The sequence below is a fragment of the Trichechus manatus genome, unplaced genomic scaffold (assembly GCF_000243295.1).
Source record: "Trichechus manatus latirostris isolate Lorelei unplaced genomic scaffold, TriManLat1.0 scaffold00098, whole genome shotgun sequence".
Lineage (NCBI taxonomy): Eukaryota > Metazoa > Chordata > Mammalia > Sirenia > Trichechidae > Trichechus > Trichechus manatus.
Genome location: NW_004444034.1, coordinates 10,448,442 through 10,470,904, shown reverse-complemented (window position 1 = coordinate 10,470,904; position 22,463 = coordinate 10,448,442). Strand labels below are relative to the sequence as shown.

The 22,463-nt window shown below is 39.4% G+C and overlaps 1 protein-coding gene across 1 annotated transcript in view; it reads right to left on the bottom strand.

Annotated features, from left to right (window-relative positions):
- Positions 1-12,176: 12,176 nt before the first annotated feature.
- The window catches only part of ROS1 (ROS proto-oncogene 1, receptor tyrosine kinase), a 137,112-nt gene continuing 126,825 nt past the window's right edge, over positions 12,177-22,463 (bottom strand). The window contains 2 exon segments of the mRNA XM_004382746.3: positions 12,177-12,598; positions 22,234-22,397. Coding sequence (XP_004382803.1) covers positions 12,288-12,598; positions 22,234-22,397 — 475 coding nt within the window. The 3' untranslated portion in view covers positions 12,177-12,287.

Here is a 22,463-nt window from a genome sequence, read left to right as displayed (position 1 = left end):
AGCAGTGGAGTTGTTTGGTTCTTCCCTACAAGAAAACCAAGGCCCACAGAGGAGAAATAATTTGCACTGTCACATAGCTTGTAAGTGACAGAGCCAGGATGCAAACCCAGGCCTTCCAGGTGTGGAGACTGCACTTGTATTCACTGAGATAACTGCTTGTCTCGTTCCTGTTTGTCTTTGTGCTGTTCAGCTTTGTGATTGTTTGCTCCTCCACAAAGATGAGTAAGTAAAGAAGCAGGGCAGCAAAAGACTGATGCTTTGTTGAACTTACAGAATCACAGGTCTCAAAGGAGCTATCATAGGACTTTGTCCAGATTCCTTCATCAAATGGCACTACCTGTAGAGTATTTAGAAGGAGCCCTGGTGGAGCAGTGGTTAAGCGCTCAGCTGCTAACCAAAAGGTTGGCAATTTGAACCCACCAGCAGCTCCACGAGTGAAAGATGTGGCTGTTTGCTTCTATAAAGATCACAGCCTTGGAAACCCTATGGGGCAGTTCTGCTCTGTCCTATAGGGTCGCTATGAGTTGTAATCAACTTGACGGCAACGGGTTTGGTAGACTATTAAACCAGTTAGAGATTTATATTTTTATTCTTCTCCAGCAGAGAATTATTATCTTTTTAATTAATTTCAATATTTAACAGCTTTCAGTGCTCTCAAATTCTTCATACTGAACTTAACCAAGTCATATAAGAGCCTGAGTTTTGGGCATTGAAGCAATAACTAAAATTAACTTTGGACTTCTCTGTGGATTTTTTTAATCCATGTTCCACTGGCATGAATCACTGGTGTATACAAGCATAAACAAAATTCATGAAGTTCTCAGTGAGCTGCCCAGTATTATGCCACTGAATATACAGTTGCAGAGGAAAGTGTAGCAGTATCTTCTCTGCTAGGCATCCTCTAAGTATTGCCACCTGGAAGAGGCTCTTTACCTGTGCCCCAGCTGTGTTAGCACTCACAATTCTATGGTCAGAACCCACACAGAGCATTTTCTCAGCCGCGAGGTTCTGATAACAGAAACCTCTCTCCCGAGCTGCATCTGACCTGAATATCAGGTTGCTGTTGAGGAGACTCATTCACTGGAACTGGCCTTTGAAGCAGTCCTGAACAGACCACACAGACTGATGAGCTGGGCTGCAGTGACCTGGCACGTAGGACACATGGAACAGAGCATTTCCCTTCATTTTATGCTTTGCTAAAGTAGAAATGCAAGTTGACTTACAACTGTTAATGATTTGGTTCTGTGAGAGTATCAGTGAGAACTTTGGTGCATCAGAAGTCCTAACTGGTATTCTTCAGACCCACCATGTCATGCAACATATGGACTCTCGTGCCTGCCTTGTTAACACGTAGGTTGGTGGTGGTGGTTAGTTACCATCTAGTCGATTTGACTCATGGTGACCCCATGTGTGTGGAATAGAACTGCATTCTAGGGTTTTCAAGGCTGTGACCTTTCACAAGCAGATCACCAGGCCTGTCTTCTGAGGTGTCTCTGGGTAGATTTGAATCACCAACCTCCTTTCAGCTAGTAGTCAAACACTTAACCGTTAGTGCCACCCAGGGACTACTACGTAGATTGGAGAAGACCCTGATAGTTGAAAAATATCGACCTTATAGGACACAGTAGAACTGCCCCATAGTTTCCAAGGAGCGGCTGGTGGATTTGAACTGCTGACCTTTTGGTTAGCAGCTGAGCTCTTAACCACTGTGCCACCAGGGCTCCAATAGTTGAAAAAAATGACATTAAAGGAAACGAGGGATGGCAGAGAAAAGGCAAGCGTGACATTTTTACATGCATTCCATCTGGTTAGGGATCTTTGAGAGAAAGATTAGATTCTCCTCTAATCATACCCCTTGGCACTGGTTTCCTCCTCACCCACAGCTTTCCTTTTGCACTTGGCCTAAGCAGAGGGAGAGGTGATGAAAAGGGGAGAAACAGCTCTCCGCCACCAAGTAATCCTTTTGCCAATTGCCCTCTGGCTGAGAACTCAGTCACCCAACAGCTACAGGGAACTCTATCTGTTCTACTCCTTTAGTTTAAAAGGAGTTGCCATCCCGTCTCATTTTCCCTTTGAAGTTCTATTTCAATGCATGGCAAAATCTAGCAATGACTTAAGATTGATTCGGGACTGGATGGGAGGGAGGGGAGAGGTCGTGGGTGTTGGGACTCAGACTCCCTAACTGAAAACTTCTCTTGCCATTCTTTCTAGGTAAGTACTGTATGTTTTGTGCCCTTTTGCAGCTGGGGGAACAACTCTTAGGGTAACTTTAACCTCTATTTTGCTTAGACTCACAAACTCTGTTTATGTGCATGCAAGCATACATATTCCTATCAAAATGAACAAAGAGGCTCTTTTTTTGGTGCTTAGTGATTGGTTACTTTGGAGGTAGAGGAGATAGAAAAATAAACCTGCTTTCCATATAAATGCCAGATCCATAAATTTCATTTTTTAATGTAATCCATTAGGATGGTGTCAAAGCATAGAAGAATAATTGAAAGATAGTTGGAAATACTTTAAAAAATGAATCTGAACATAAGATTTCTTTTTCTTTTCTTGCTTCAATAGCTGTTGATAATTTGCATGCAAATTATTCACATTTTAACTGTACTTTTCAAGGTCTTTGAGTATTCCCTTCTTCCTTCCTATATTTTTAGGATTTATTATAAATTCCTAAAATCTGGAGTAAATGAACAAACATCCTAGAGACAGGATCATTATTACAGTTATTGTTTGTATGTAACTGAAGTTTTGGCAATTGACGCAAGTAACAGGGTTAAGCTAGCATATGTTTCACATTTCCTTAACACCAGCTCTACCTCATCTTTCATAAATAAACTCTAATTATACAATATAGTATTCACACAGTAGAATCTATTTATCCACAAATATATCATGTGCGCACACACACACAAGCCTAAGGAGAAATCAGAGACACTGTGTGCCCTCAGACAGGCACAGACACAAATGATTATTCTCACTTCACAGACCAACTGTACTGCTCTTTCCTTGTATTTAACTCCAGCCCGAGAGGGCTGGATCAGGGAAGAGACACTTGATAGCTGCTGTTTCCGTGGCTGAAATATTTGTGAAGTAACGCATAATCTGAAAGCAGAAGCTAATAAATTATAGGGTGCTAATTGGAGCTGGAGTGGAGCTGTCAATCATATTAACCTAAACACAGAGAGACCCTCATAACCTAAAAAGGCAAGGCTGCCTCCAAGAACAGCTCCCAGTTGTTTCGAGCCCTGACCTCCACTACGACAAACACACCGGGGCCCAGCAAATGGCCACTGCCAGTCGGCAGAGGTGGTTCTGTTCATTCAAGCTCCTTTTGAGAAGGTCTACAAATTCTCTTTTAGGGAAAACGAGTGAAATGTTTTGCTGAAGAATTACTGTTTACCTTTTAGGGATATGTATATTTAATTTCCTAGAATAATTATTACTTTGGTAAAACATCTTATCTTACAATTGGAATTTTTCACTTTAAGAAACAACTTTAAACCAATAAGAGAAAAATTTAAAGCTCTCCACAATATAGCTTCACGTCTACTCCAAATTGCAGTAATTCTTAGGAATTTTCTGATGTACTCTTATGAAACTAAGCTCTTCTAAAAAATTAAGACATGCAAATTGCCTCTGCCTTACTGAAATTCATTTAATTTATCTAGAATGATAGCAGCAGCCTAGTTCCAATTCCTTTCTTTTATTCTTGAGTCTTCTAGTAAACTCATTCTATTTATCTCCCAAAGTTTTCAAAATGGCTAAAGCTATTTTGCTCAAACTATCCTCTTTTGTCCTCATTATTTCTATTTCCTATCAAAAATTCATAAATTGGTAATTACGTAATTATCATTACATATAAGAAGTTTAGGTTAAAAGTAAACTAACCTTTGGAAAACAGAACTAAAAAGAAACGTTTTTTATTCCTAATCAATATTTGTCTGGAGCCCTGGTGGCAGTTCAAAGCCACTAGCTACTCTTTGGAAACACTATGAGGCAGTTCTACTGTGTCCTGTAGGGTCGCTATGAGTTGGAATTGACACAGTGGCAACGGGTTTTGGGTTTTAATCAATATTTGCATAACTCTATGATCTAGGTCCTGTTAGAAATTTTTTTTATCAGCATTTGTTTTTGAAGCGCATAGTTGAGTCTCTACATATATTCGCAAGTAGGAAAATATTCTACTTACCTTATTCTTTGGAAGCTTTTTGAAGAATACTTCAAATAAAAAAATGTTTTTCACTCATTAGGAAAAACAAATCAAGGATCTTAAAATTCTAAGCAAACAGTTGCTAGAAACAATTATAATTGATGGGAGTGGGAGTGTCACTAGTTCATTTATTTTCCTGCTAATTCTGTTACTGCAGACTTGTCTTTATTTTTGGCAACCTCATTGATAATAATGGTATTATCAAGAAATAGAATCAAAACAAAAAAATATATATACACACAAATCTATGTATATGTATATATAATTGTGCTTTACATGAAAGTTTACAGCTCAAGTAAAAGTATGGAACGCTTCACGAATTTGCCTGTCATCCTTGCTAATCTTTTCTGTATGGTTCCAAAAAACGAAATATATTTCTGTTGTTGTTGCTACCATTTATTTTTACTATGTACAATCCTATTTCTTTTTTTCTTCTAGTGCATTTTATCCAATGTGAAATCCATCCTAGAAAGCAGTTGGACATTTTTTCCCTTTATATCATATGGCTTCCTTTATCCATTATACCTGCTTTTCTTATGGCATTTCCTTATAACTGTGGAAGCTCTGCCTGAAGGTTCTGTATCATTAGAATTATCCCACTTTGCTTTGTGGAGGTGTGAAGTCCCATATTTACCTCAGGCAGTTTCACACACTTAGAAACTGACAGAAGGCCATTGACAGACAGATTTTGGTAAGAAACAGAGAACACAGCTTATGGTATTTGTTCCTCCGTGTTCAAAGACTCGTTTTGAAAACATTCTTCACTCATGCTTTTTTTAAGAGTAAGATAGGGATCTAGAGAAATGTCAGACCAATATGGGGTAGGGGACTATGAGGTTGTATCCAATTGGAAATGGTGAAAAGGAAAATTGTTTACAATTTTATACTCAACAGTTTCAAACTATTTAGTTAATAAATAATTATGATAATACTGGGCACCATCATGGCTCATTGAAACTTGCAGTGTTTGGTATTTGATGTTTAAGGAATGGTGCATTATAAATAGGATGGAAAATTCAAAATACCCACCATGGGATACTGCCATCTCCCCTTTTTGCTTGAGATATAAAATTTATTGAAATTAAAAAAGAAAAACAATGCTCTACATCCCTAAAATGTACCCATGCTGACTGCTAAGGTAGTCTGTGGGTCTTTAAAAAATAAGAACAAATGCACAGATGCTATTGAATCTTCCTGTGTGACAGAAGATCAGCAACAGGGCAAGACATTGAATGTTGAAAGTATGTAGTTTAACAACATATATTTTTTCAGATCCTCAAAGCTTCTGCCTACATGTTTTTACTGTTGTTTTAGAGTGCATATTTAATTTTTATTACTTCCTTTACCAAAGATAACCTTAATTTTAACTCAACCGCACACCATTTATTCTCCCTCTCCTTACTGTAAACAGAAAGGTTCTAAAAGTGGTATTACAGAAAATAATTTGCATGTTACCTTTTAATTTTCTGATCTAATTCTTTTGCATCTCTGCCCTGTATGTCTATATCCAATGCTCATGATGACATCAAGCTCACCACCAGACAAGATTTCATCTGAACTCTAGAAATTGCCAGACTACCTAGACACAATTCTGGTTCACTGTTCCCCTGGGTGAGAGCAGTCCGAAATGCTTTCTTTCATATTCCTCTCAGGTTCCTTGCAAATTCCTACCTACCACTGTTTAAAAAAACCTTCCCCCTCAATGCCTTCTTATCCAAATGTTACTCGTTCTTCAAAGTCTATTTGTTCTTCAAAGTTCCACCTCTTCCATGAAGCCCTTTCTCCACTTCAGACCACAGTGAGTGGTCTCACTCTTATCAGAACTCTCAGCACCTAATGTAATGTCGCTTACTTGTGACACAAGTTCATGATTTAAGAGGTTCCAGCAACCCCAAAGATAATCCATTTCATTCTTATAGTCTTCTTTACCTTTAGTTAGATATTAAGTATATTGAGCAGGCACCATCAATTGTTGTAATAAAAACTCAAATTATTGCATTTAAAATTTTTATTTTATTTTGTGCAAACAAATTTTAAAAATATAGGTTGATCTGAGGTTTGGAGTACAAATTAAAAGGAAAAAAAAAAAAGTAAAACTGTCTGGAAGCCTGCTTCAGTAAAGAAAATCCTCCCACTAAAAGGTGGAGGGAGAAGTTCTGTCACTTGTAGTAGAAGCCAAATTAGTGTCAAATATCCTTTTCTTTCGCTGTATCCTAAATCTCAATTTCTGTCTTCTGCTCAAGGATATCAGTTCAGCAATTATCCTCTCTTCTTCCTGTATCATCACTTTTCCTTCTCTACTAGATCATCCCCATCACTATTAAACAGGTTGTAATATTTCCAGTCTTTAAAAACAAAAAATTCTCTGTTGGCCCCATCACCTTCCAATTACTACTTCATTTTTCTGTTATTTTTCAGCAGCAAAATGCTTCAAATGAGTTACCTTCTTGCTGTCTCCACTTTTCCATTTTCTCTTGCACCCACCCTAAATTAAGTTTCCCTGTTCCTACCCTTCGCTCAAACAGCTCTTGGCAAGGTCATCAGTGAGCTCCATAAATCAGAAGATCAATTCTCAGTAGACTGACTCATCAGTAGAGTGATAGATCAGTTTGGATCCTCTGAGAAGCAGATGCCCAGACACATACCATGTACTTGAGGCCTTATTAATTTGTTCTAGCAATGATACTACATCTGGCTTAGCAGCTGCAACTGGGGCTACTATTTGGTTTAATTCATGCTACTCCACAATCATTCATTCTCCAGGATCCATCCAGTTTCTACAGGGGCCAGACTGGAGAATTAAATGGAGATGTGATAGAAATCTGTTAGATTGTTAATGGTGGAATTAATCTCTGCCATCCCCCTGGGATGCAATATTATTTTTTTATTTACTATCTTAGATGAGGAAGGGGAATGGTGGCAGAAGTTTCCACTTGGCCTTCCACACTATGATATCTTTTACCCTACAAACCATTGAAGGGGTTAATCCAATTACCATGTATATCATTCCCAATTACACATTTTGGGAGTGGGAAAATGACCACTGGGCCATGGACTCAGTGGACACATTGTAGGCTAGACTTTAGCCATTTAATACCTGGTCCTATAAACGCTACTCTAACAGTGGGTGGTTATGATGATGCTTCGAATTTCTGGATACCAGTGTCAACTTAGACCCTATGTCTAATAGTCAGAAATATCTGGGAATTCCGCTTTCCTCAGTGTACAGTTACTGGAGTAAATAACCCTAGTTCCCTTTGGAGAATGATTGGAGGAATCATTACGGTATTTACCTGCAATGTTGTTGCAGGATCCTTTTGCCTAAGACCTGGCCACCTCTTTAGCAACTGGGTTGTGGATTTGAAAATGGACTCAGATCTGGGAACAGAACAAGAATCATGATTTTGATTGGCGGAACCATCATCAGCCTTCTGCTCCACATTTTTACCTTCTTCTGCTTGTAGATGTTAAGCACTGGCTGCCCATCAGTTTTGCCTTGGGAGCAACATGCTTTATTAACCATCTACAGAACTCTCTATGGTCAAGCCTTTTTTAATGCTTCTCCATCATCATGGTGATGGTGGGTGGCCTCTTGGCTTCTGGTGGTCAAGTGCAGCCATCTGGCCTCTATATTACTTCAGGACTCCGTCATGATTGTCAATGAGCCCAGCTCTGTGACCAAATCTCCTGCCATCATCCTTGTCCTGGAGAGGAGGCCTCCACAGAACTTCTTAATGATGCTGGTGCCCCTCTCACCAGCACATTCCTGAGAGTCTTGGTGAATACTATGTCCTCTGGTGGGTCTTCTGGCCTCACATAATATGTTCATTCAACATTGTCCCACTTCTCTCAGCCTTTTTATTTCTTCCTCTACTTTCTGACAGGGAAATTTGGCTTGGGCCTAGCAGCAGGTTTGCCTGGCTCCTTGGATCTTTGCCAGGAGGTTAAATCTTATATCCCAAGAAAGTGCCACCAAGTGAACGAATCCTTGCTTATCTAGTCTCACATTCCCACTCCCTTGGTCAAGCACCTTAAAAATTTAATCTCAGCCTTACTCATGTACATGCTAGCTAATTCTTGGAGTCTTCTTTGGGATGTAATCTCTTTCCTTCTTTGTCAGACTAAGCATGTCCCCAGTCAAGTTATGCTGGAGTTTAACACTGGTTATCAACGTAGCAGTCAGGAGAGGAGACGGGGTAGCTTTGTGGAGGAAAGGTCTCTGCTCTTACTTGCAGGGATGGGACAGCTCTGCAAGCACAGGGGGTTTGGAGGGGTCTTCAGAGCCAAACTCCTTGAGGCATCCATCCAGATGCCCCAATCCTGTGTTTTAGGTCCCAAGTTTTCTTATCCTGGGTCCTGACCTTAACATAACAGAACTACCTTGACTCAGTATTAAAACGTCTGGAGCTTTGCAACACTGTCAAATGCTGAGGTTACTCCTCAGCTGTGTCTATTCTCCCACTGCAAGATATTAAGACTTCTTTTTAACCTACAAAAGAGAGTCTCTGGCTCTCACTCTTAGCCTTTAATTATTTGTTGTTGTTAGCTGCTGTCAATCAGTCCCTGACATGGAGACCCCATCCCATGCACGCTGAAACTAAACACTGCCTGGTCCTGAGCCTTCCCCATGATTGGTCGCTGATCAGACTGTTGTGATCCAGAGGGTTTTCTTCTTTCTTAGATTCATAGTGTTTTCATGGGCTGATGTTTGGAAGTAGATTGCCAGGCCTTTTTTTTTTTTTTTTTTCCCCTTTTGTTCCCCACCCTTAATTTCTCATGCTGTCTCTGTGGAGGATAAATACAATTTAGTAACAATCAGTGAACTCCTCTGTTTTCATAGGCCTTATTCCCTCCATAGCTTTCACATACCTGAGCACATTTGCGAGGGCCCTCTACTGGACATTTTCCTAGTTAACCACCAGTGAAATCTTCAGCATTTGGGCAGCTACCTTGTGCCTGGGACTGTCTGTGCCCCATATGCCACTCAGGATGACATCCTCTTAGCCACTTGGGTGGTGATTGAGCCAGACCCAAAACCCCATCTTGCTGTCTGTCTTCTTGGACCACTCCTGGTACTATATGCAGTAGACAAGCGCTTCCAAGAGACAAACTCCAAGATAGATTAGACGTGCACACCATATCCAAACTATCAGCAAAAACCTTCAAAAGAAACATAGAATCAGCCACTTTTCATTACTTTCATAGCTACCACCCTGGCCCAAGTCATCATCTTTTGCCTGGTGTATTGCAATAACCAGAGTCCCTGGACAGTGCAAACAGTTAACGTGCTTGGCTGCCAACTGAAAGGTTGGAGGTTTGAGTCCATCCAGAGGCATCTCGGAAGAAAGGCCTAGTAATCGACTTCCCAAAAAATCAGCCATTGAAAACCTCATGGAGCACTGTTCTATTCTGATACATATGAGGTCGCCATAAGTCAAAATCAATAGCAACTAATTTATTGCAATAAACTTCTCATTGGTTTTCTTGCTTCTGCCTCACCCCACACAATCTATTCTCTAGACAACATCCAGAATGATCTTTATAAAACCTAAGTCAAATCATGTCTCTCCTTTGCTCACAACTATACAATTTCCTCCCATCCCACTTAGAGAAAAAGCCAGAGTCCTTACTGTGGCCTCCATGATCTGGTCTCCACTACCACTTTTCCCTCCCTCACTGCACTCAGCCACCTTGACATTCAGGCTGTTCCTTTCATATGCCAGCAGGCTTCCACCTCAGAGAAGGCTTTTAAATCTGCCGTTTCCTTTGCTACGTATCCATACATACAGCTCACTCTTATTTTTTTCTGTGAATTTTTGGTGAATAACACATTTAAATAAGTACCAGTTTTAGCCATTGCCAATTTTTTCCCTCTTGATTATGAAATAATTTTTCCAAAATTAATGTATGTGATTTGCAATAATACCAACCAATTGTACTTTATCAGTCATTTTTACTTACAACAAATTTTGCATGTGAGATTTTAGTCACTAGTTTATTTTGCATTAAATATTTCTACCTGTATTATTCATATGAGTTATAAAAAAGACTACTAGTCTGCATTTATTTCTGAACTAGAACATGAGAATTTATAGACTGTTCCCCTCAGATATTCTATAAATTCGATTTTGTCCAAATTTTAATGTAAGTGTATTACACCAATTCTTCTATACACTTCTGATCCCTTTGTAAATTCCATAATAAAGGTCCATGGCACTAGCAGAGCGAAGAACCTAGTTGCAAGCACAGACTGGCTGTTTTAACAGAAAAGCATTTATTAAAATGGTATGGGGGTAGCTCACAGACTCCCTTGGAGGGCTGGAGAAGCAAACTCTGAGTGGGAGTAATAGCTACAAGCAGACAGCAGAACTGGCCCAATCTGGCTACCCTGGCTGTCCGTAGTTATAAGACTCTGGACTTGCACAGCCGACTCTACTGGCCCTAGACGCTGGATGCCACCTCCAGCACCACTGCCTCCAGTGGGCCAGGAGCCAGCTATTGCAGTCCCTACCATCATCAAGGAAGACTCACTGTGGTCCCCAGTTCTTTGCATCCCTGGCTCTCAACTAAAAGCCTGGAGTGGGTGTGTTTTGAGTGGTGGAGGTCACGTGCCTGTCCTGTTGCTGCAAGAGATCCTGGGGGACCAAATGGAACATGGGCTCCCACCTAGACTTTAAAGGTAGAGGAATTCTCAAACACAGGAAGAGCTATCATATGCTGGGCTATCGAAAAATAGTAATAAATTCCTATTAGAGGGTCAGAAGGTCAGGAAGAAAATATGCTGCCTTGTTCAGCAGAACATCAGATGTGTCTGAGTGGCTGCAATCCAGGACCTCTACTTGGGGGCTATTCACTACAGAATGAAGATTGACTTCCCAGTGTTCCTCACCATACAGCCAATCACCTGTGTGGTTTCTCAGGCAGTAGGCAAGTAAAAGATTAACTAAACTATCCACGGTGGAAGCAGATACACGATCCTCTTCTACAGCAGTGTTTAGCAAATGTATTAATCAACATGTTCCTCCCTATATCTAGCCAACATCCTGTATGCTGAAACTGAATAACATGTGGAATGCTTTTATTAATGCTTCTGTTAGAGCAGATGAGACTTTAAGGTTTAAATGGGTAACTGCAAAAAATGTACTGGTTTTAAGTCAGAGTGTTTCTGTGAAGAATTTAAAAATATATTTCTCATTTAGGTATTTATTATTTTGTATGTTTGCTAAAAATCACATAGCTATTAACATTGTAGAATCATGTATATTTAATTTTAAGGATAATTTGATGCTAAATGCAATTTTAAGTATTTTATCCGTAAAATAGATATGGCAAATAAAAACAATGTTGCATATTAGTTAAGTTCCATAATAGCGCACAAGTCACAGAGTGATTTGTATACAACCAAAAATCGTGCAAAGCTAAACTTTAGGACTTAGAGATCATCATGGACCTATTTTCAGTATGATCGCAGCCACTGTTTCAAGCCTCCAATATACAAAATATTTTAGAGTAAGTAGTGATTAAAGACAATATTTTATTGTAGGAATAGCTTTCCAAATGATTTGTGTGTCATAGGTGCTGGTTCCTTCTGTATGTGTAGAGATTTTTTTTTTTTTTGTCATTTCCTGTTTCCTTTGGGATAATCTGTAGTTCAGTTGGCCCCCTAAGCATGCTTCTCATCCCCCTCCTTCAGACCCCTGAATATACTTATTTCTGTCTTTAACCATCTGACCAAGATGTTTGGGTGGCCACCCAGGCTGAAACATGGGCAATGGCCTAAGGGACCTCAAGCTACAGGGAAAGCAGTGTTTCCATTTCAGACTTGTGATCTCTTTAAACTTTCCAGATGCTTAGTGGTTCACCTCAGAATCTACTGGGAGTTAGGCAGCTGGTATGGGGATTGTCGTAATGGAAACCCAATGACTCTCGGAACCGAGATTAGTAATTCTCCAACTTTCCAGTATTAATTTGGAGTCATAGACCACCACAACATCTATCATTCTACTAGGGGTTTTGCTCAGTAACTAGTTAATGGGAGTGTTTATCTCAGCTCTGTATTTCCCAACCAGAGCCATTAATCAGACCCATCTCCACAGCCACTGTGAGTGAGACAGGCATAGTTCAGGCCTTCTGGCTTGCCAGAAGGGCAGTAAGCCACTTGTTTTTCTTGGCAGTTATCTTTGTCTGCATGTGGTTCCTTCTCTTCTTTCCTCAGACCACAAGATTCAGATTCCTTGGAGCCTAGAGGACCCTCTGAATTTTGTTCACCTTGGCTGCATTCTGTAGCTAGTACCATATAGTTTAAACCTTCTTGGTTTTTGGTTTCCATTAGAGCAACTGGCATAACGTCCTCTGAATTCAAACAAATCATGTTGTCATCTTCATCTGTGAAAAAATATAAAAGTTATTCTAGCATCTATTTTATTCCCTATATTTGTAATATACAGGCTATATGACAATTCATAGTAACATCAACCTTACACATCTGTTCAACAAACATTTATGAGAACTGCTAAGTGCTGGCGTACCAAGTTAAACAGGACGTGTTCCCTATCCTTGAGGCTATTGAGATGTAGTAGGGAGAAGATACATAAGCAGATATATTACAGTAGAAAGTGGTGTGTGCTATAATCAAGAAGCATATAAAATGCGGTGGGAGCACTGAGGTGACTAACTCTGTCTTAGCAGGTGGAACAGGTGCTGGTCTATTATAGGAATTAAGTGGCCCCAAGATAGCTTTTTTGTCTAAAATACTTGCACTTTCATCCTGCCACACCAGCTGAAATATCTACCTTTAAAGATTAACTTCTTTAGATTAAGTAATTTAATCACTTATTAAGATAATATTTATTAAATGCCTACCACATGTCAAGCCCTGTTCTAGGTATTGATGATACAGCAATGACAAAACAAGGTTGTTACCCTTTAGAGTTTACATTCTAATGGGGATAGAGATAATAATTTAGTAGACACTAAGTGTATGCCAGGTAGTGCAAAGCTTTGTGGAGGAGAGTTAGGCAGAGTAAGGGGTGAGAGAGAGCCCTGGTGGTGCAGTGGTTAAGCACTCGGCTGCTAACTGAAAAGTCAGCAGTCCGAACCCACCAGCCGCCCTGCAGAAGAAAGAAGTGGCAGTCTGCTTCCGTAAAGATTTACCACCTTGGAAACCCTATGGGGCAGTTCTACTCTGTCCTATAGAGTTTCTATGAGTCGGAATAGACTTGACAGCAGTGGCCTTTTTTTATTTTTAAGGGGTGAGGGTATAATGGTGGCGGGGGGGGGCTGCTATTTTAGGTGGGGTCATCAGAAAAGGCCCCTCTAATGAGGTGAAATTCCAGCAGAGACCTGAATTAAGAGAGAATTCACCATGTAGATGTCTCAGGAAAAACATTCCAGGGACAGAGAACTGCAAGAACAAGGGCCCTGAGGCAGGAGCACGCAGGGTGTGGGTTGAGGAACAGCAAGGCAGCAATGTGACTGGCAGTCCTCCTCTGTCCCCTGGGGACAAGTAGCATATGAAACCAGTAACAGCTTGTTGAGTAGTGTTTAATAAAACTAGCATACTTATTACCTCAAAAAGCTGATAGGAAATGGACACAGGCCTGGCAAGTTTTGCTTGTGGGGGTGAGGGAGAAGAAAAAAGACATGAAATACGATGATTGTTTTTATTAATATTGCTACATTGTTATTGTTAACACTTACAGAGTACTTACTATGTACTAGGCACTGTTCTAAGCGCTGTTGTTGTTGTTGTTGTGTGCTGTCAAGTCGATTCCAACTCATACCAACCCAAAGAGACAGAGTAGAACTGCTCCACAGGGTTTCCTAGGCTGTAATCTTTACAGGAGTGGATCACCAGGTCTTTTTGATTAGCAGCTAGGTGCTTAACCATTGCCCCACCAGGGCTCCTTTGTTCTGAACTCTAGAACGTATTAACTTATTTTTTACCTATTAAGTAAGTACTGATATTACTCCCAATTTACAGATAAGGAAATTGAGACACAGAGGAGTTAAGTAGTTTGTCTGAGGTCACACAGCTGGAATTTAAACCCAGACTGCCTGGTTCAAGTCTGTGTCTCATATTCACTCTTCCCGAGTGGAGGGAAGGGGTTGAAGTGCTGTGTAAGGAGGAGCCTCTTAGGCAGTGTGCCCTACAGAAGTCCTTGGGAGGCACAAAGACTCTAGACACCCATGCGGAGGGCAAAGCAGGAAAGCTGGCAGCCAGAGGGTAACTGGCCTTCCTCCCAATTATGCTCATATTATTTTGTCTTTGTCTATTTGAAAGACTTATCTTTTCACATAGGATAGTATTGAATTGTTGTTGAAACATAATAGTAGAGCTTCCTAAACATTTCATATAATTCTAAGGAATCAGAAAGAGATAATTTTTAACAAATACATTTTATGGGAATTATTTGTTTTTATCAATGCTTTCCGGTCTTTGGGTGTTACCACCTGGATGAAAAAATGTATGATTAGAAGTACTACTGTCCTTTCAGAAAGATTCATATTTTTAAAATCAGAAATATTTCAGTAGATAGATGAAGGTTCTTTCCTGTCTCCTTATTACCCTTCCAGCTTAAGAACATCCAAACATGTGCCCCAATGTGAGTGAGGCCTGCTGGTCTGTCTGTCTTCTGCACCTTGCCCTGATACACACCCAGGTTTGGTTTATTTGGAATCAATTGAGTCCCTGGGTGGTGCAAATGGTTAACATGCTCACTGCTAACCAAAAATTGGAAGTTCTAGTTCACCCAGAGGCATCTTGGAAGAAAAACCTGGCAATCTACTTCCAAAAATATCAGCCAACAACAATCCTATTGAACACAGTTCTACTGTGACACTAATAGGATCGTCGTGAGTCTGAGTTTTTTTAATGGAAAAATGAAATAATGTCAAAGAATAATGAAAGCAACATCATATCTATTTTTTCTTCAATGGAATTTAACAAACCTACCTATTTATCAAACTGGAACTACAAAGCTTATTTTATTACAAAACCCAAACCAAACCAGTTGCCATCGAGTCTCTTCTGACTCCTGGTGATCCCATGTGTGTCAGAGTAGAATTGTGCTCCATAAGGTTTTCATTGGCTGATTTTTTGGAAGTAGGTCACCAGGCCTTTCTTCTGAGGTGCCTGTGGGTGGACTTGAATCCCCCACAACTTTCTGGTTAGCAGCGAGCACATTAACCATTCACAGTACCTAGGGACTCCATTTCAGTATAAGAGCACGTAAACCACTGTTCCTGCTCTGTGTTGTCAGATGCACATTTCTTTTGCAGTTTCTCCCACACTGCTGAAGAACAAGATGGCTGAGGCACAGGCTCACAGGCTCTTCAGCACCATCTCATTTTCCTTTTTATTGTTCAAACAGCTTTGTAGCACATTTCAAATCACAGAGTAGTCAGATGTGTTGTAAAACGTCTCCCCCGCAGGGATAGCTTTATCACCTGCAAAGTTTGGTTAGGGCATAAGTGCTGAATACCTGTATAAGAATGCAACTGTTAAGATGGTTATAATATATACTAACTGGCATTGAGAAACTCATAAGAATGATTTGCCACGTATGATAATAACAATAAAATTTTTTTTAATTTAGGAAGAAATAAGATGTTTAATTTCAAATAGTCCAATAGCCTAGATTGTTGAAGAAATAGGATGTTCTTAAAAGGCTTAAAGAAATGAGGCTAAAGGAAAGTCAGAATCTCAGCAAAAACTTTAATCTACAATATATGGCTAGCCACTCATGTTATCAACTGCTTCATTGCAATACCTTTAATCCATTAAAGAGCATATTGGGAACATCTTATGGAAACATGAGCTTATTATTTTTTGCCTGTTGCTGAGTTCTTTGAAAAATAATATATGAGATAAATTCTTTTTGCAAATTCTGATGCTGTCTGTCGAAGAAAAATCATTAGCTAACTATTTCATTGGTTCCCAGTACTTAGGGTAATATTTAGTAATTCGAACCTGGCGAGCTTTCAGCAATTAGTACATCTTGTTGTTGCATAAAGAGCTTAGAGAGACAGTGGTAGTGGTGGTGGTGTGTGTGTTTTGTTTGTTTATTTTTGCTTAAAAATTACTTAACAGAAAGCCTGCAGGTCAGACCTTAAAGCAGATATCCTGAACAAATACAGCATGCACTCAGCAACCTTCTCTTCAAGAGAGAAATATTAAAATAAAGACTTCCAATTAAGACTGGGTATTTACAGACGAGACATATGCCGACCGACTGGCTATGTTTAGAACAGCAGAGGAGCATTTAGATTTGTTTCCTGTCGAACTCTCTGGGACTGATGAGGTGATGTTTACACAAATGTGTGGATGAAGTCACTGGGATATTTTTACTAGATGCCCAGATATGTTACTAATCTCTCCCTATCCCCTCTCCATTCCATTAGGTCAGTAGGACCATAGGACAGGCATGGTATTATTGCTCCCTGTAATAGTAGTGCCCTTTTTTTTTTTTTAAAAGTTCTTCCAATGGCTTTCCTATCTTCTTATATATCTCCAACAATAACAATGAAGATAGATGTCTTATTGCTTTGCTAAATATGCCCACAAGTCTGCAAAGCATCAGACTATGATTAAACACATTCTCTTTTATTAAAAAAGTAATTAAGTTTAGGCCTGCCTTAAAGGGACTGTTCCACTGTCTCTATCCTTTGCAAATATGCAAACCCTGCCTTTCCTTCTGGTTCTTCTGTCTTCCCTGTCGTTCTTGCTCAACCACAATCTCAAATACCATTTTTTTTTAGTGACTTCTAAATCTCTTTCCATTCCTTATCTTTAGACTTACATGCATTGTAAATCACAGAATGATGGTTTCTCTCTTATTAAAACTATACTATCATGACACAGAATAGCTTGTTTCTGTCTAAATTATCGTGTTGTTTTTGTTGCTAGGTGCCATTGAAACACTGCCCTGTCTGCATCATCCTCACAATCTTTCTTATGCTTGAGCCCATTGTTGCAGCCACTGTGTCAATCCCGTTCATTAAAGATTTTCCTCTTTTTCGCTGATCCTCCTCTTTGCCAAGCATGACGTCCTTCTCCAGGGACTAGTCTCTCCTGATAATGTCCAAAGAATGTGAGATGGAAGTCTCACCATCCTTGCTTCTAAGGAGCATTCTGGCTGTACTTCTTCCAAGACAGATTTGTTCGTTCTTCTGGCAGTCCATGGTATATTCAATATTCTTCTCCAATACCACAACTCAAAGGCGTCGATGCTTCTTCAGTCTTCCTTATTATTGTAGTTTAATTATATCCCCTGTTAAACTCTCTCTGTGACATTATTCTGCATATTTATGTCTGCTTTTCTATTTTTATGCAAATTGCTCAGAATTTTAATTGAATCTGTCAATAACTTATCTACTAACTAAATTTGGTATAACTAAAAAAATTTGTGTATCTTTTCTGGAAGGCCATAAGTAATAAGTTCTTTCACTGTAACTAGCTGGGCAGCACACTGTCAGTAGCATAATTGGGGAGAGTGTGTGGGCAGGTTCCTTACCACAGCCACACTTCTGTGAAGGCTGAGAGAGCAGGCTCTAGAATAGAACCAAACTCCAGCCCCACCTCAGCAGTATGACCATAGGCAAGTTGCTAAACCTCAGTTTTCTCAGTAAGGCGCCCTGGTGGTGTAGTGGTTAAGAGTCTGGCTGCTAACCAAAAGGTGGTGATAATAATAATATCCACTTCCTAGGGTTATTGGGAAGATTTAATGAGTTAACCTACATAGCATGATGAGTGGCCAATAAAAACGTGCCAAAAATAAAGCTATTATTGCTATTGTAAGCCATTCACAAAAAGAGTTTTGTTCTGCATATTTACTATGAGCATTGTTTGTTATATACCTCAGCCTTTTAGATGAGCTAGGTAATACAATAAGGTAAAAAGTTTTCTCAAGGGTCCACATAGATTTCTGGTGGAGCCTAAGGCAGAGCTAAGCTCTCAGGCCCTCTAACACCCTTTATGGCATCTCTGTGATTTTTATAAAATGTCTGTACACATTAGAAGGACAGGATTACATGAACAAAGAGGTGAATTTTAAAATAAAAGTCAACTTTGAAATCCTTGCATCTGTCTGGAACTCTTCACCTCTCGGCAGCATTTGACCACTCCCGCCTTCATGAGCCTCTCTGCTCCCTTGCCTTTCCATTACAATATTCCTTTATGGTTTTTCTCTTCCCTTTCTGGCTTCTCCTCTCAGTTTCCGCCATCTTTTTTTGCCAGTTCATTATACGTTGACTTTTCTCTGGGTTCTATATACTGCTTCTGTTCTAATTCTAGACTTTCTAATAGAATGACCTTATCTACACCCTTGGCTTCAACTACTTGTATTTACAGACCAGGCCTTTCTGCTGAGCTGTGAACCCATATCTTGACTGTGTTCTGAGCTTCTCCACTTGGATATCGCACAGCCAGCTCATACCAAACATGTGCAAAGCTGTTCCTCCTCCTATGCTCCCTCTCTTTGGGAACAGTACTGCTTTCCACTTAATTTCTCAAATCACTGGGATTCTCCTCTGTTTTCTTCACCCAATTAGTCGCCAAGTTGGATTCCTGGTGGGGCAATGGTTGAGTGCTTGGCTGCTGACTGAAAGGTAGGCAGTTTGAACCCACCAGCCATTCCTCGGGAGAAATATGTGGCATTCTGCTTGCATAAAGATTACAGCATAGGAAACCCTATGGGGCCATTATACTCTGTCATATAGGGTCACTATGAGTTGAAACTGACTCGACAGCACACAACAACAACACACCTGTTACCATTTGTTTATTCTGTTTTCATTTGTTATCTTCATTAGCGTGAACAATATCCCTCTAATTTCATTGCTTGCCATTTCCCACCCTCATGTATAGTAAACTACTTGCAGTTGTACATTCTTTATAATGTCCTGCCTTTCTACATACTGCTCCTTCTATCCTGAAATACTTTTGTTCTCACCTCCTTGCAGAGCTTAGCTTATAAGTCACCTTCTCACGCTGGCTTTTCTTGACCCTCCCTCTGCCACCTTTCTTCTAGGCTCTCACAGAGCATGGATTCCCTCTCAGTGACAACACAGAATGCCTGTCCTCCTGGCTTCCAGCAGAAAACGTAGTATAAAATCATCTGCTCACCAAATCTTTAAAAATAAGAAGCGATGGAGAATGACCAAAATATAGCCCATCCATTCCTCTAGATTACATAAATTGTATCTCTAAATCCAACCAGTACATATACAACCACACATAAAATGAACATTTCTATAAATGGTTGTATACGCAGATAAAATATCTACAAGTACATAACCAACTTGTTAACTGTGACTAGCTCTGTCCAGTGAGATAAGGAGATTTACTCTGCTTAACTAATGTTATATATTTTTATAGTAAACATATTACTTTTATAATAAAGATCTTTAAAATGTAGGTGCAGTTATAAAATAATACAGCAAAAGTAGTTACTTAGATTACTGGAAAGTTCAAAGGAAAAATGGAAAGGAATCAGGAGTCACTTTCATGGTTGATATAAAATACCATCAAATCCCTTTTTAAATCTTTAAAAAAGATAATGATTATGCATAATTTTGTAATATCTACAAAAATGATATTCGTGAACAAATTTGAATCTGAGTCTTATCAGTCAAGTGTTGCTTTCTGAAAATAAGAGCAGTAGATTTAGTAAGAAAAGCATGCTTTCAATGCCAAGTGAGCAAAACTATGTTCTGCTTGCCTTTTCAGATATCTACGCATTTCACTCAACTCAGTTATTGCTGTTTATCTATTTTAGGAACAAAAGGTTTCATTTTACATATTGGCAAACCACCCTGAACCATGGTTCTTTTATAAAGTTTCCATACATGAGATTACAACAAATCAGAACCAGTCCTGGCAGAGGAGATTCAAATGGCTTGAGCAAGACGGTATTATTCAATAGTGGACTGGTGACATTAGTTTTTCCTATGAGTACAGATACTGTCCAAGGACAACTTTCAAAATCACCAGCAAAAACAAAGCTCGCTTCTAAACTTTACATACAAAATTAAAGAACCTGACTCTAGTTTCTTAAGGGAAAGAAATATTCTTACCTCTTCTTTTTCTCTAGAGCAGCCAAATGGGATACATTCAATTCAGGTGCCTAACACCATGCCTCACCCAAAAGTCAATAAATATTTGTTGAAATAATGAAATTTTTCAATATTTCCTCCAGAGAAATACATAAAGTAAATGTTTAGAAAATGAAGACTTAATAGTAACTAAAATGGCTTAAGTGTATGTTTTTTCTTTTGTGTCATCTTCAGACAAGCAAGTATATTGTGTCCACCTACCAGCTGCCATTGAGTCAATTCCAACTTATGGTGACCCCATTTGTGTCAGAGTAAAACTGTGCTCCATAGGGTTTTCAATGGCTGATAGTTTTTTCAGAAATAGCCAGGCCTTTCTTCTGAGGTGACTCTGGGTGGACTCCAACCTCCAATATTTTGGTTAGCAGCCAAGCATGTTAACCATTTGTATCACCCAGGGACTCCAAGGATACTGTATAGAACCCTCTAAAAGGATGGCGTTGCTGTAGCACTTATAATTCCAAGGTGCTCAGTCACTGGCACTCTTAGAACCAGCTCAGTTAAGTGTTAAGAAGGTAAGTGGAGCCAGTGTGAGACTATTACTGAAGCGTACTCTGCTGAGGGTTATGATGCATGCCCGAGGCAAGCACAGCCCTTTCCAATCTGTCACTGTACTGTTTTATGTGAAAGGAGTCACATGCTCAGAGTCTTATGTCCATTCACGTCATGGACCCAAAGTTAGCCAAAATGTGCAGTCGGAAACACAGCAAACAAGACAAGTAAACATTCGTCCCTGGGCTTCTTTTTTCCCTGCTGTTAGTCAAATGCAGCACTCAGGGTAAAGGTCTCACCGTGGGCTACAATAGAGAGAGGACTCCATGACAGCACTCAGCCACCTTACAGTCAATCACTGCAAAGACCAAGAGGCCTAATTCTAAGAAATTCTAAGTCATGATCCATCTTTCCAGGTTCATTTCTAAGCAAGAATTCTGCATCTGAATAGTCAAACAAAAGGCTCCACAAGGTATTAATAATGGGAAGGAATTCTAGAGAAGCTGGAGAAGATCATTTTAAAAGTCATTTTCTGCAGACAATTAGGCAAACATTTGGTAAATCTGATTTTGGAAGTGAATTAGGTGATCACTGTCTTTTAACTCTGTTTTGTACCCTTCCCTGAACTAAAAGGCTTAGTCTATCCCTCATAGTAGAATGATTCCAGAAATTACTGTCTTAGTTACCAATATACTGAAGTCACGGAATCAGACTAGACTTTAGCAAGGTGTGATACACTACAATCAGCAAAATTACTCAGCAGTTAGAAGCAATGAATTAGATATATTCATAGAAACATGAATGAATCTTAAAAACCTAGTGCTTAATGAAAAAAGAACGAAAAAATTACATAACACATTAGCATACATGCTTATAAAACAATACACATTTTGCCGAAAATATACAAATAAAAAGATACACATTAAAGACATTAGAATTGTTGCCTGTGGGAGACAGGAAGGAAGTAAAATAGGAGAGGAATGTGGGGATAAAGGAACTAAACAAACAGAATGAAAGAGAAGCCCTGCATAGACCAATGATGATAATGTATCATAAACTAAGAGCATATAACTAACTCATCTCTACACCTGAGGTTCACATAGGTATGGGGGATCAGGGTAGAAGGAGGACAGACTTCATGAAAATAGAGTCTAACATGTTAATTCTCCCCCTGTCTATCTTAGATTATAAATCCAAGGACTGTATCACTACCTTTTTTTTTTTTTTTTTAATTTAGTGCTAGGTACAGAATAATTTTCAAAGAGGAATGTAATAAACACTTGTGATGACAATTAACAATGTTAACAGTACATGATTCTTTTTACTCCTAAAATGCCTTTTGTGCACATCCCATTTTAACCTTGTTCAGTTCACCCTGGAGAGAAAAGTAGAAAATTCTGAAGAAGAGTCAAATTTACCTTCAAAGCCTTCATTTATGACTCCACTGGTGTTTGCTTCATCACGGCATTGGGAAATATTATTTAAGGAGAAATTCTTGAATAACTGAAGCTGGTCTTGAATTTTATGAAAAGTAGGCCTTTGTTCAGGTTCTTGAGCCCAGCACTGGGTCATTAAATCCCACCTGGATATGTGGGTAACGATGGGAAAAAAAATGATAATTCGATATTATTAGGCAGTCATTACTGAT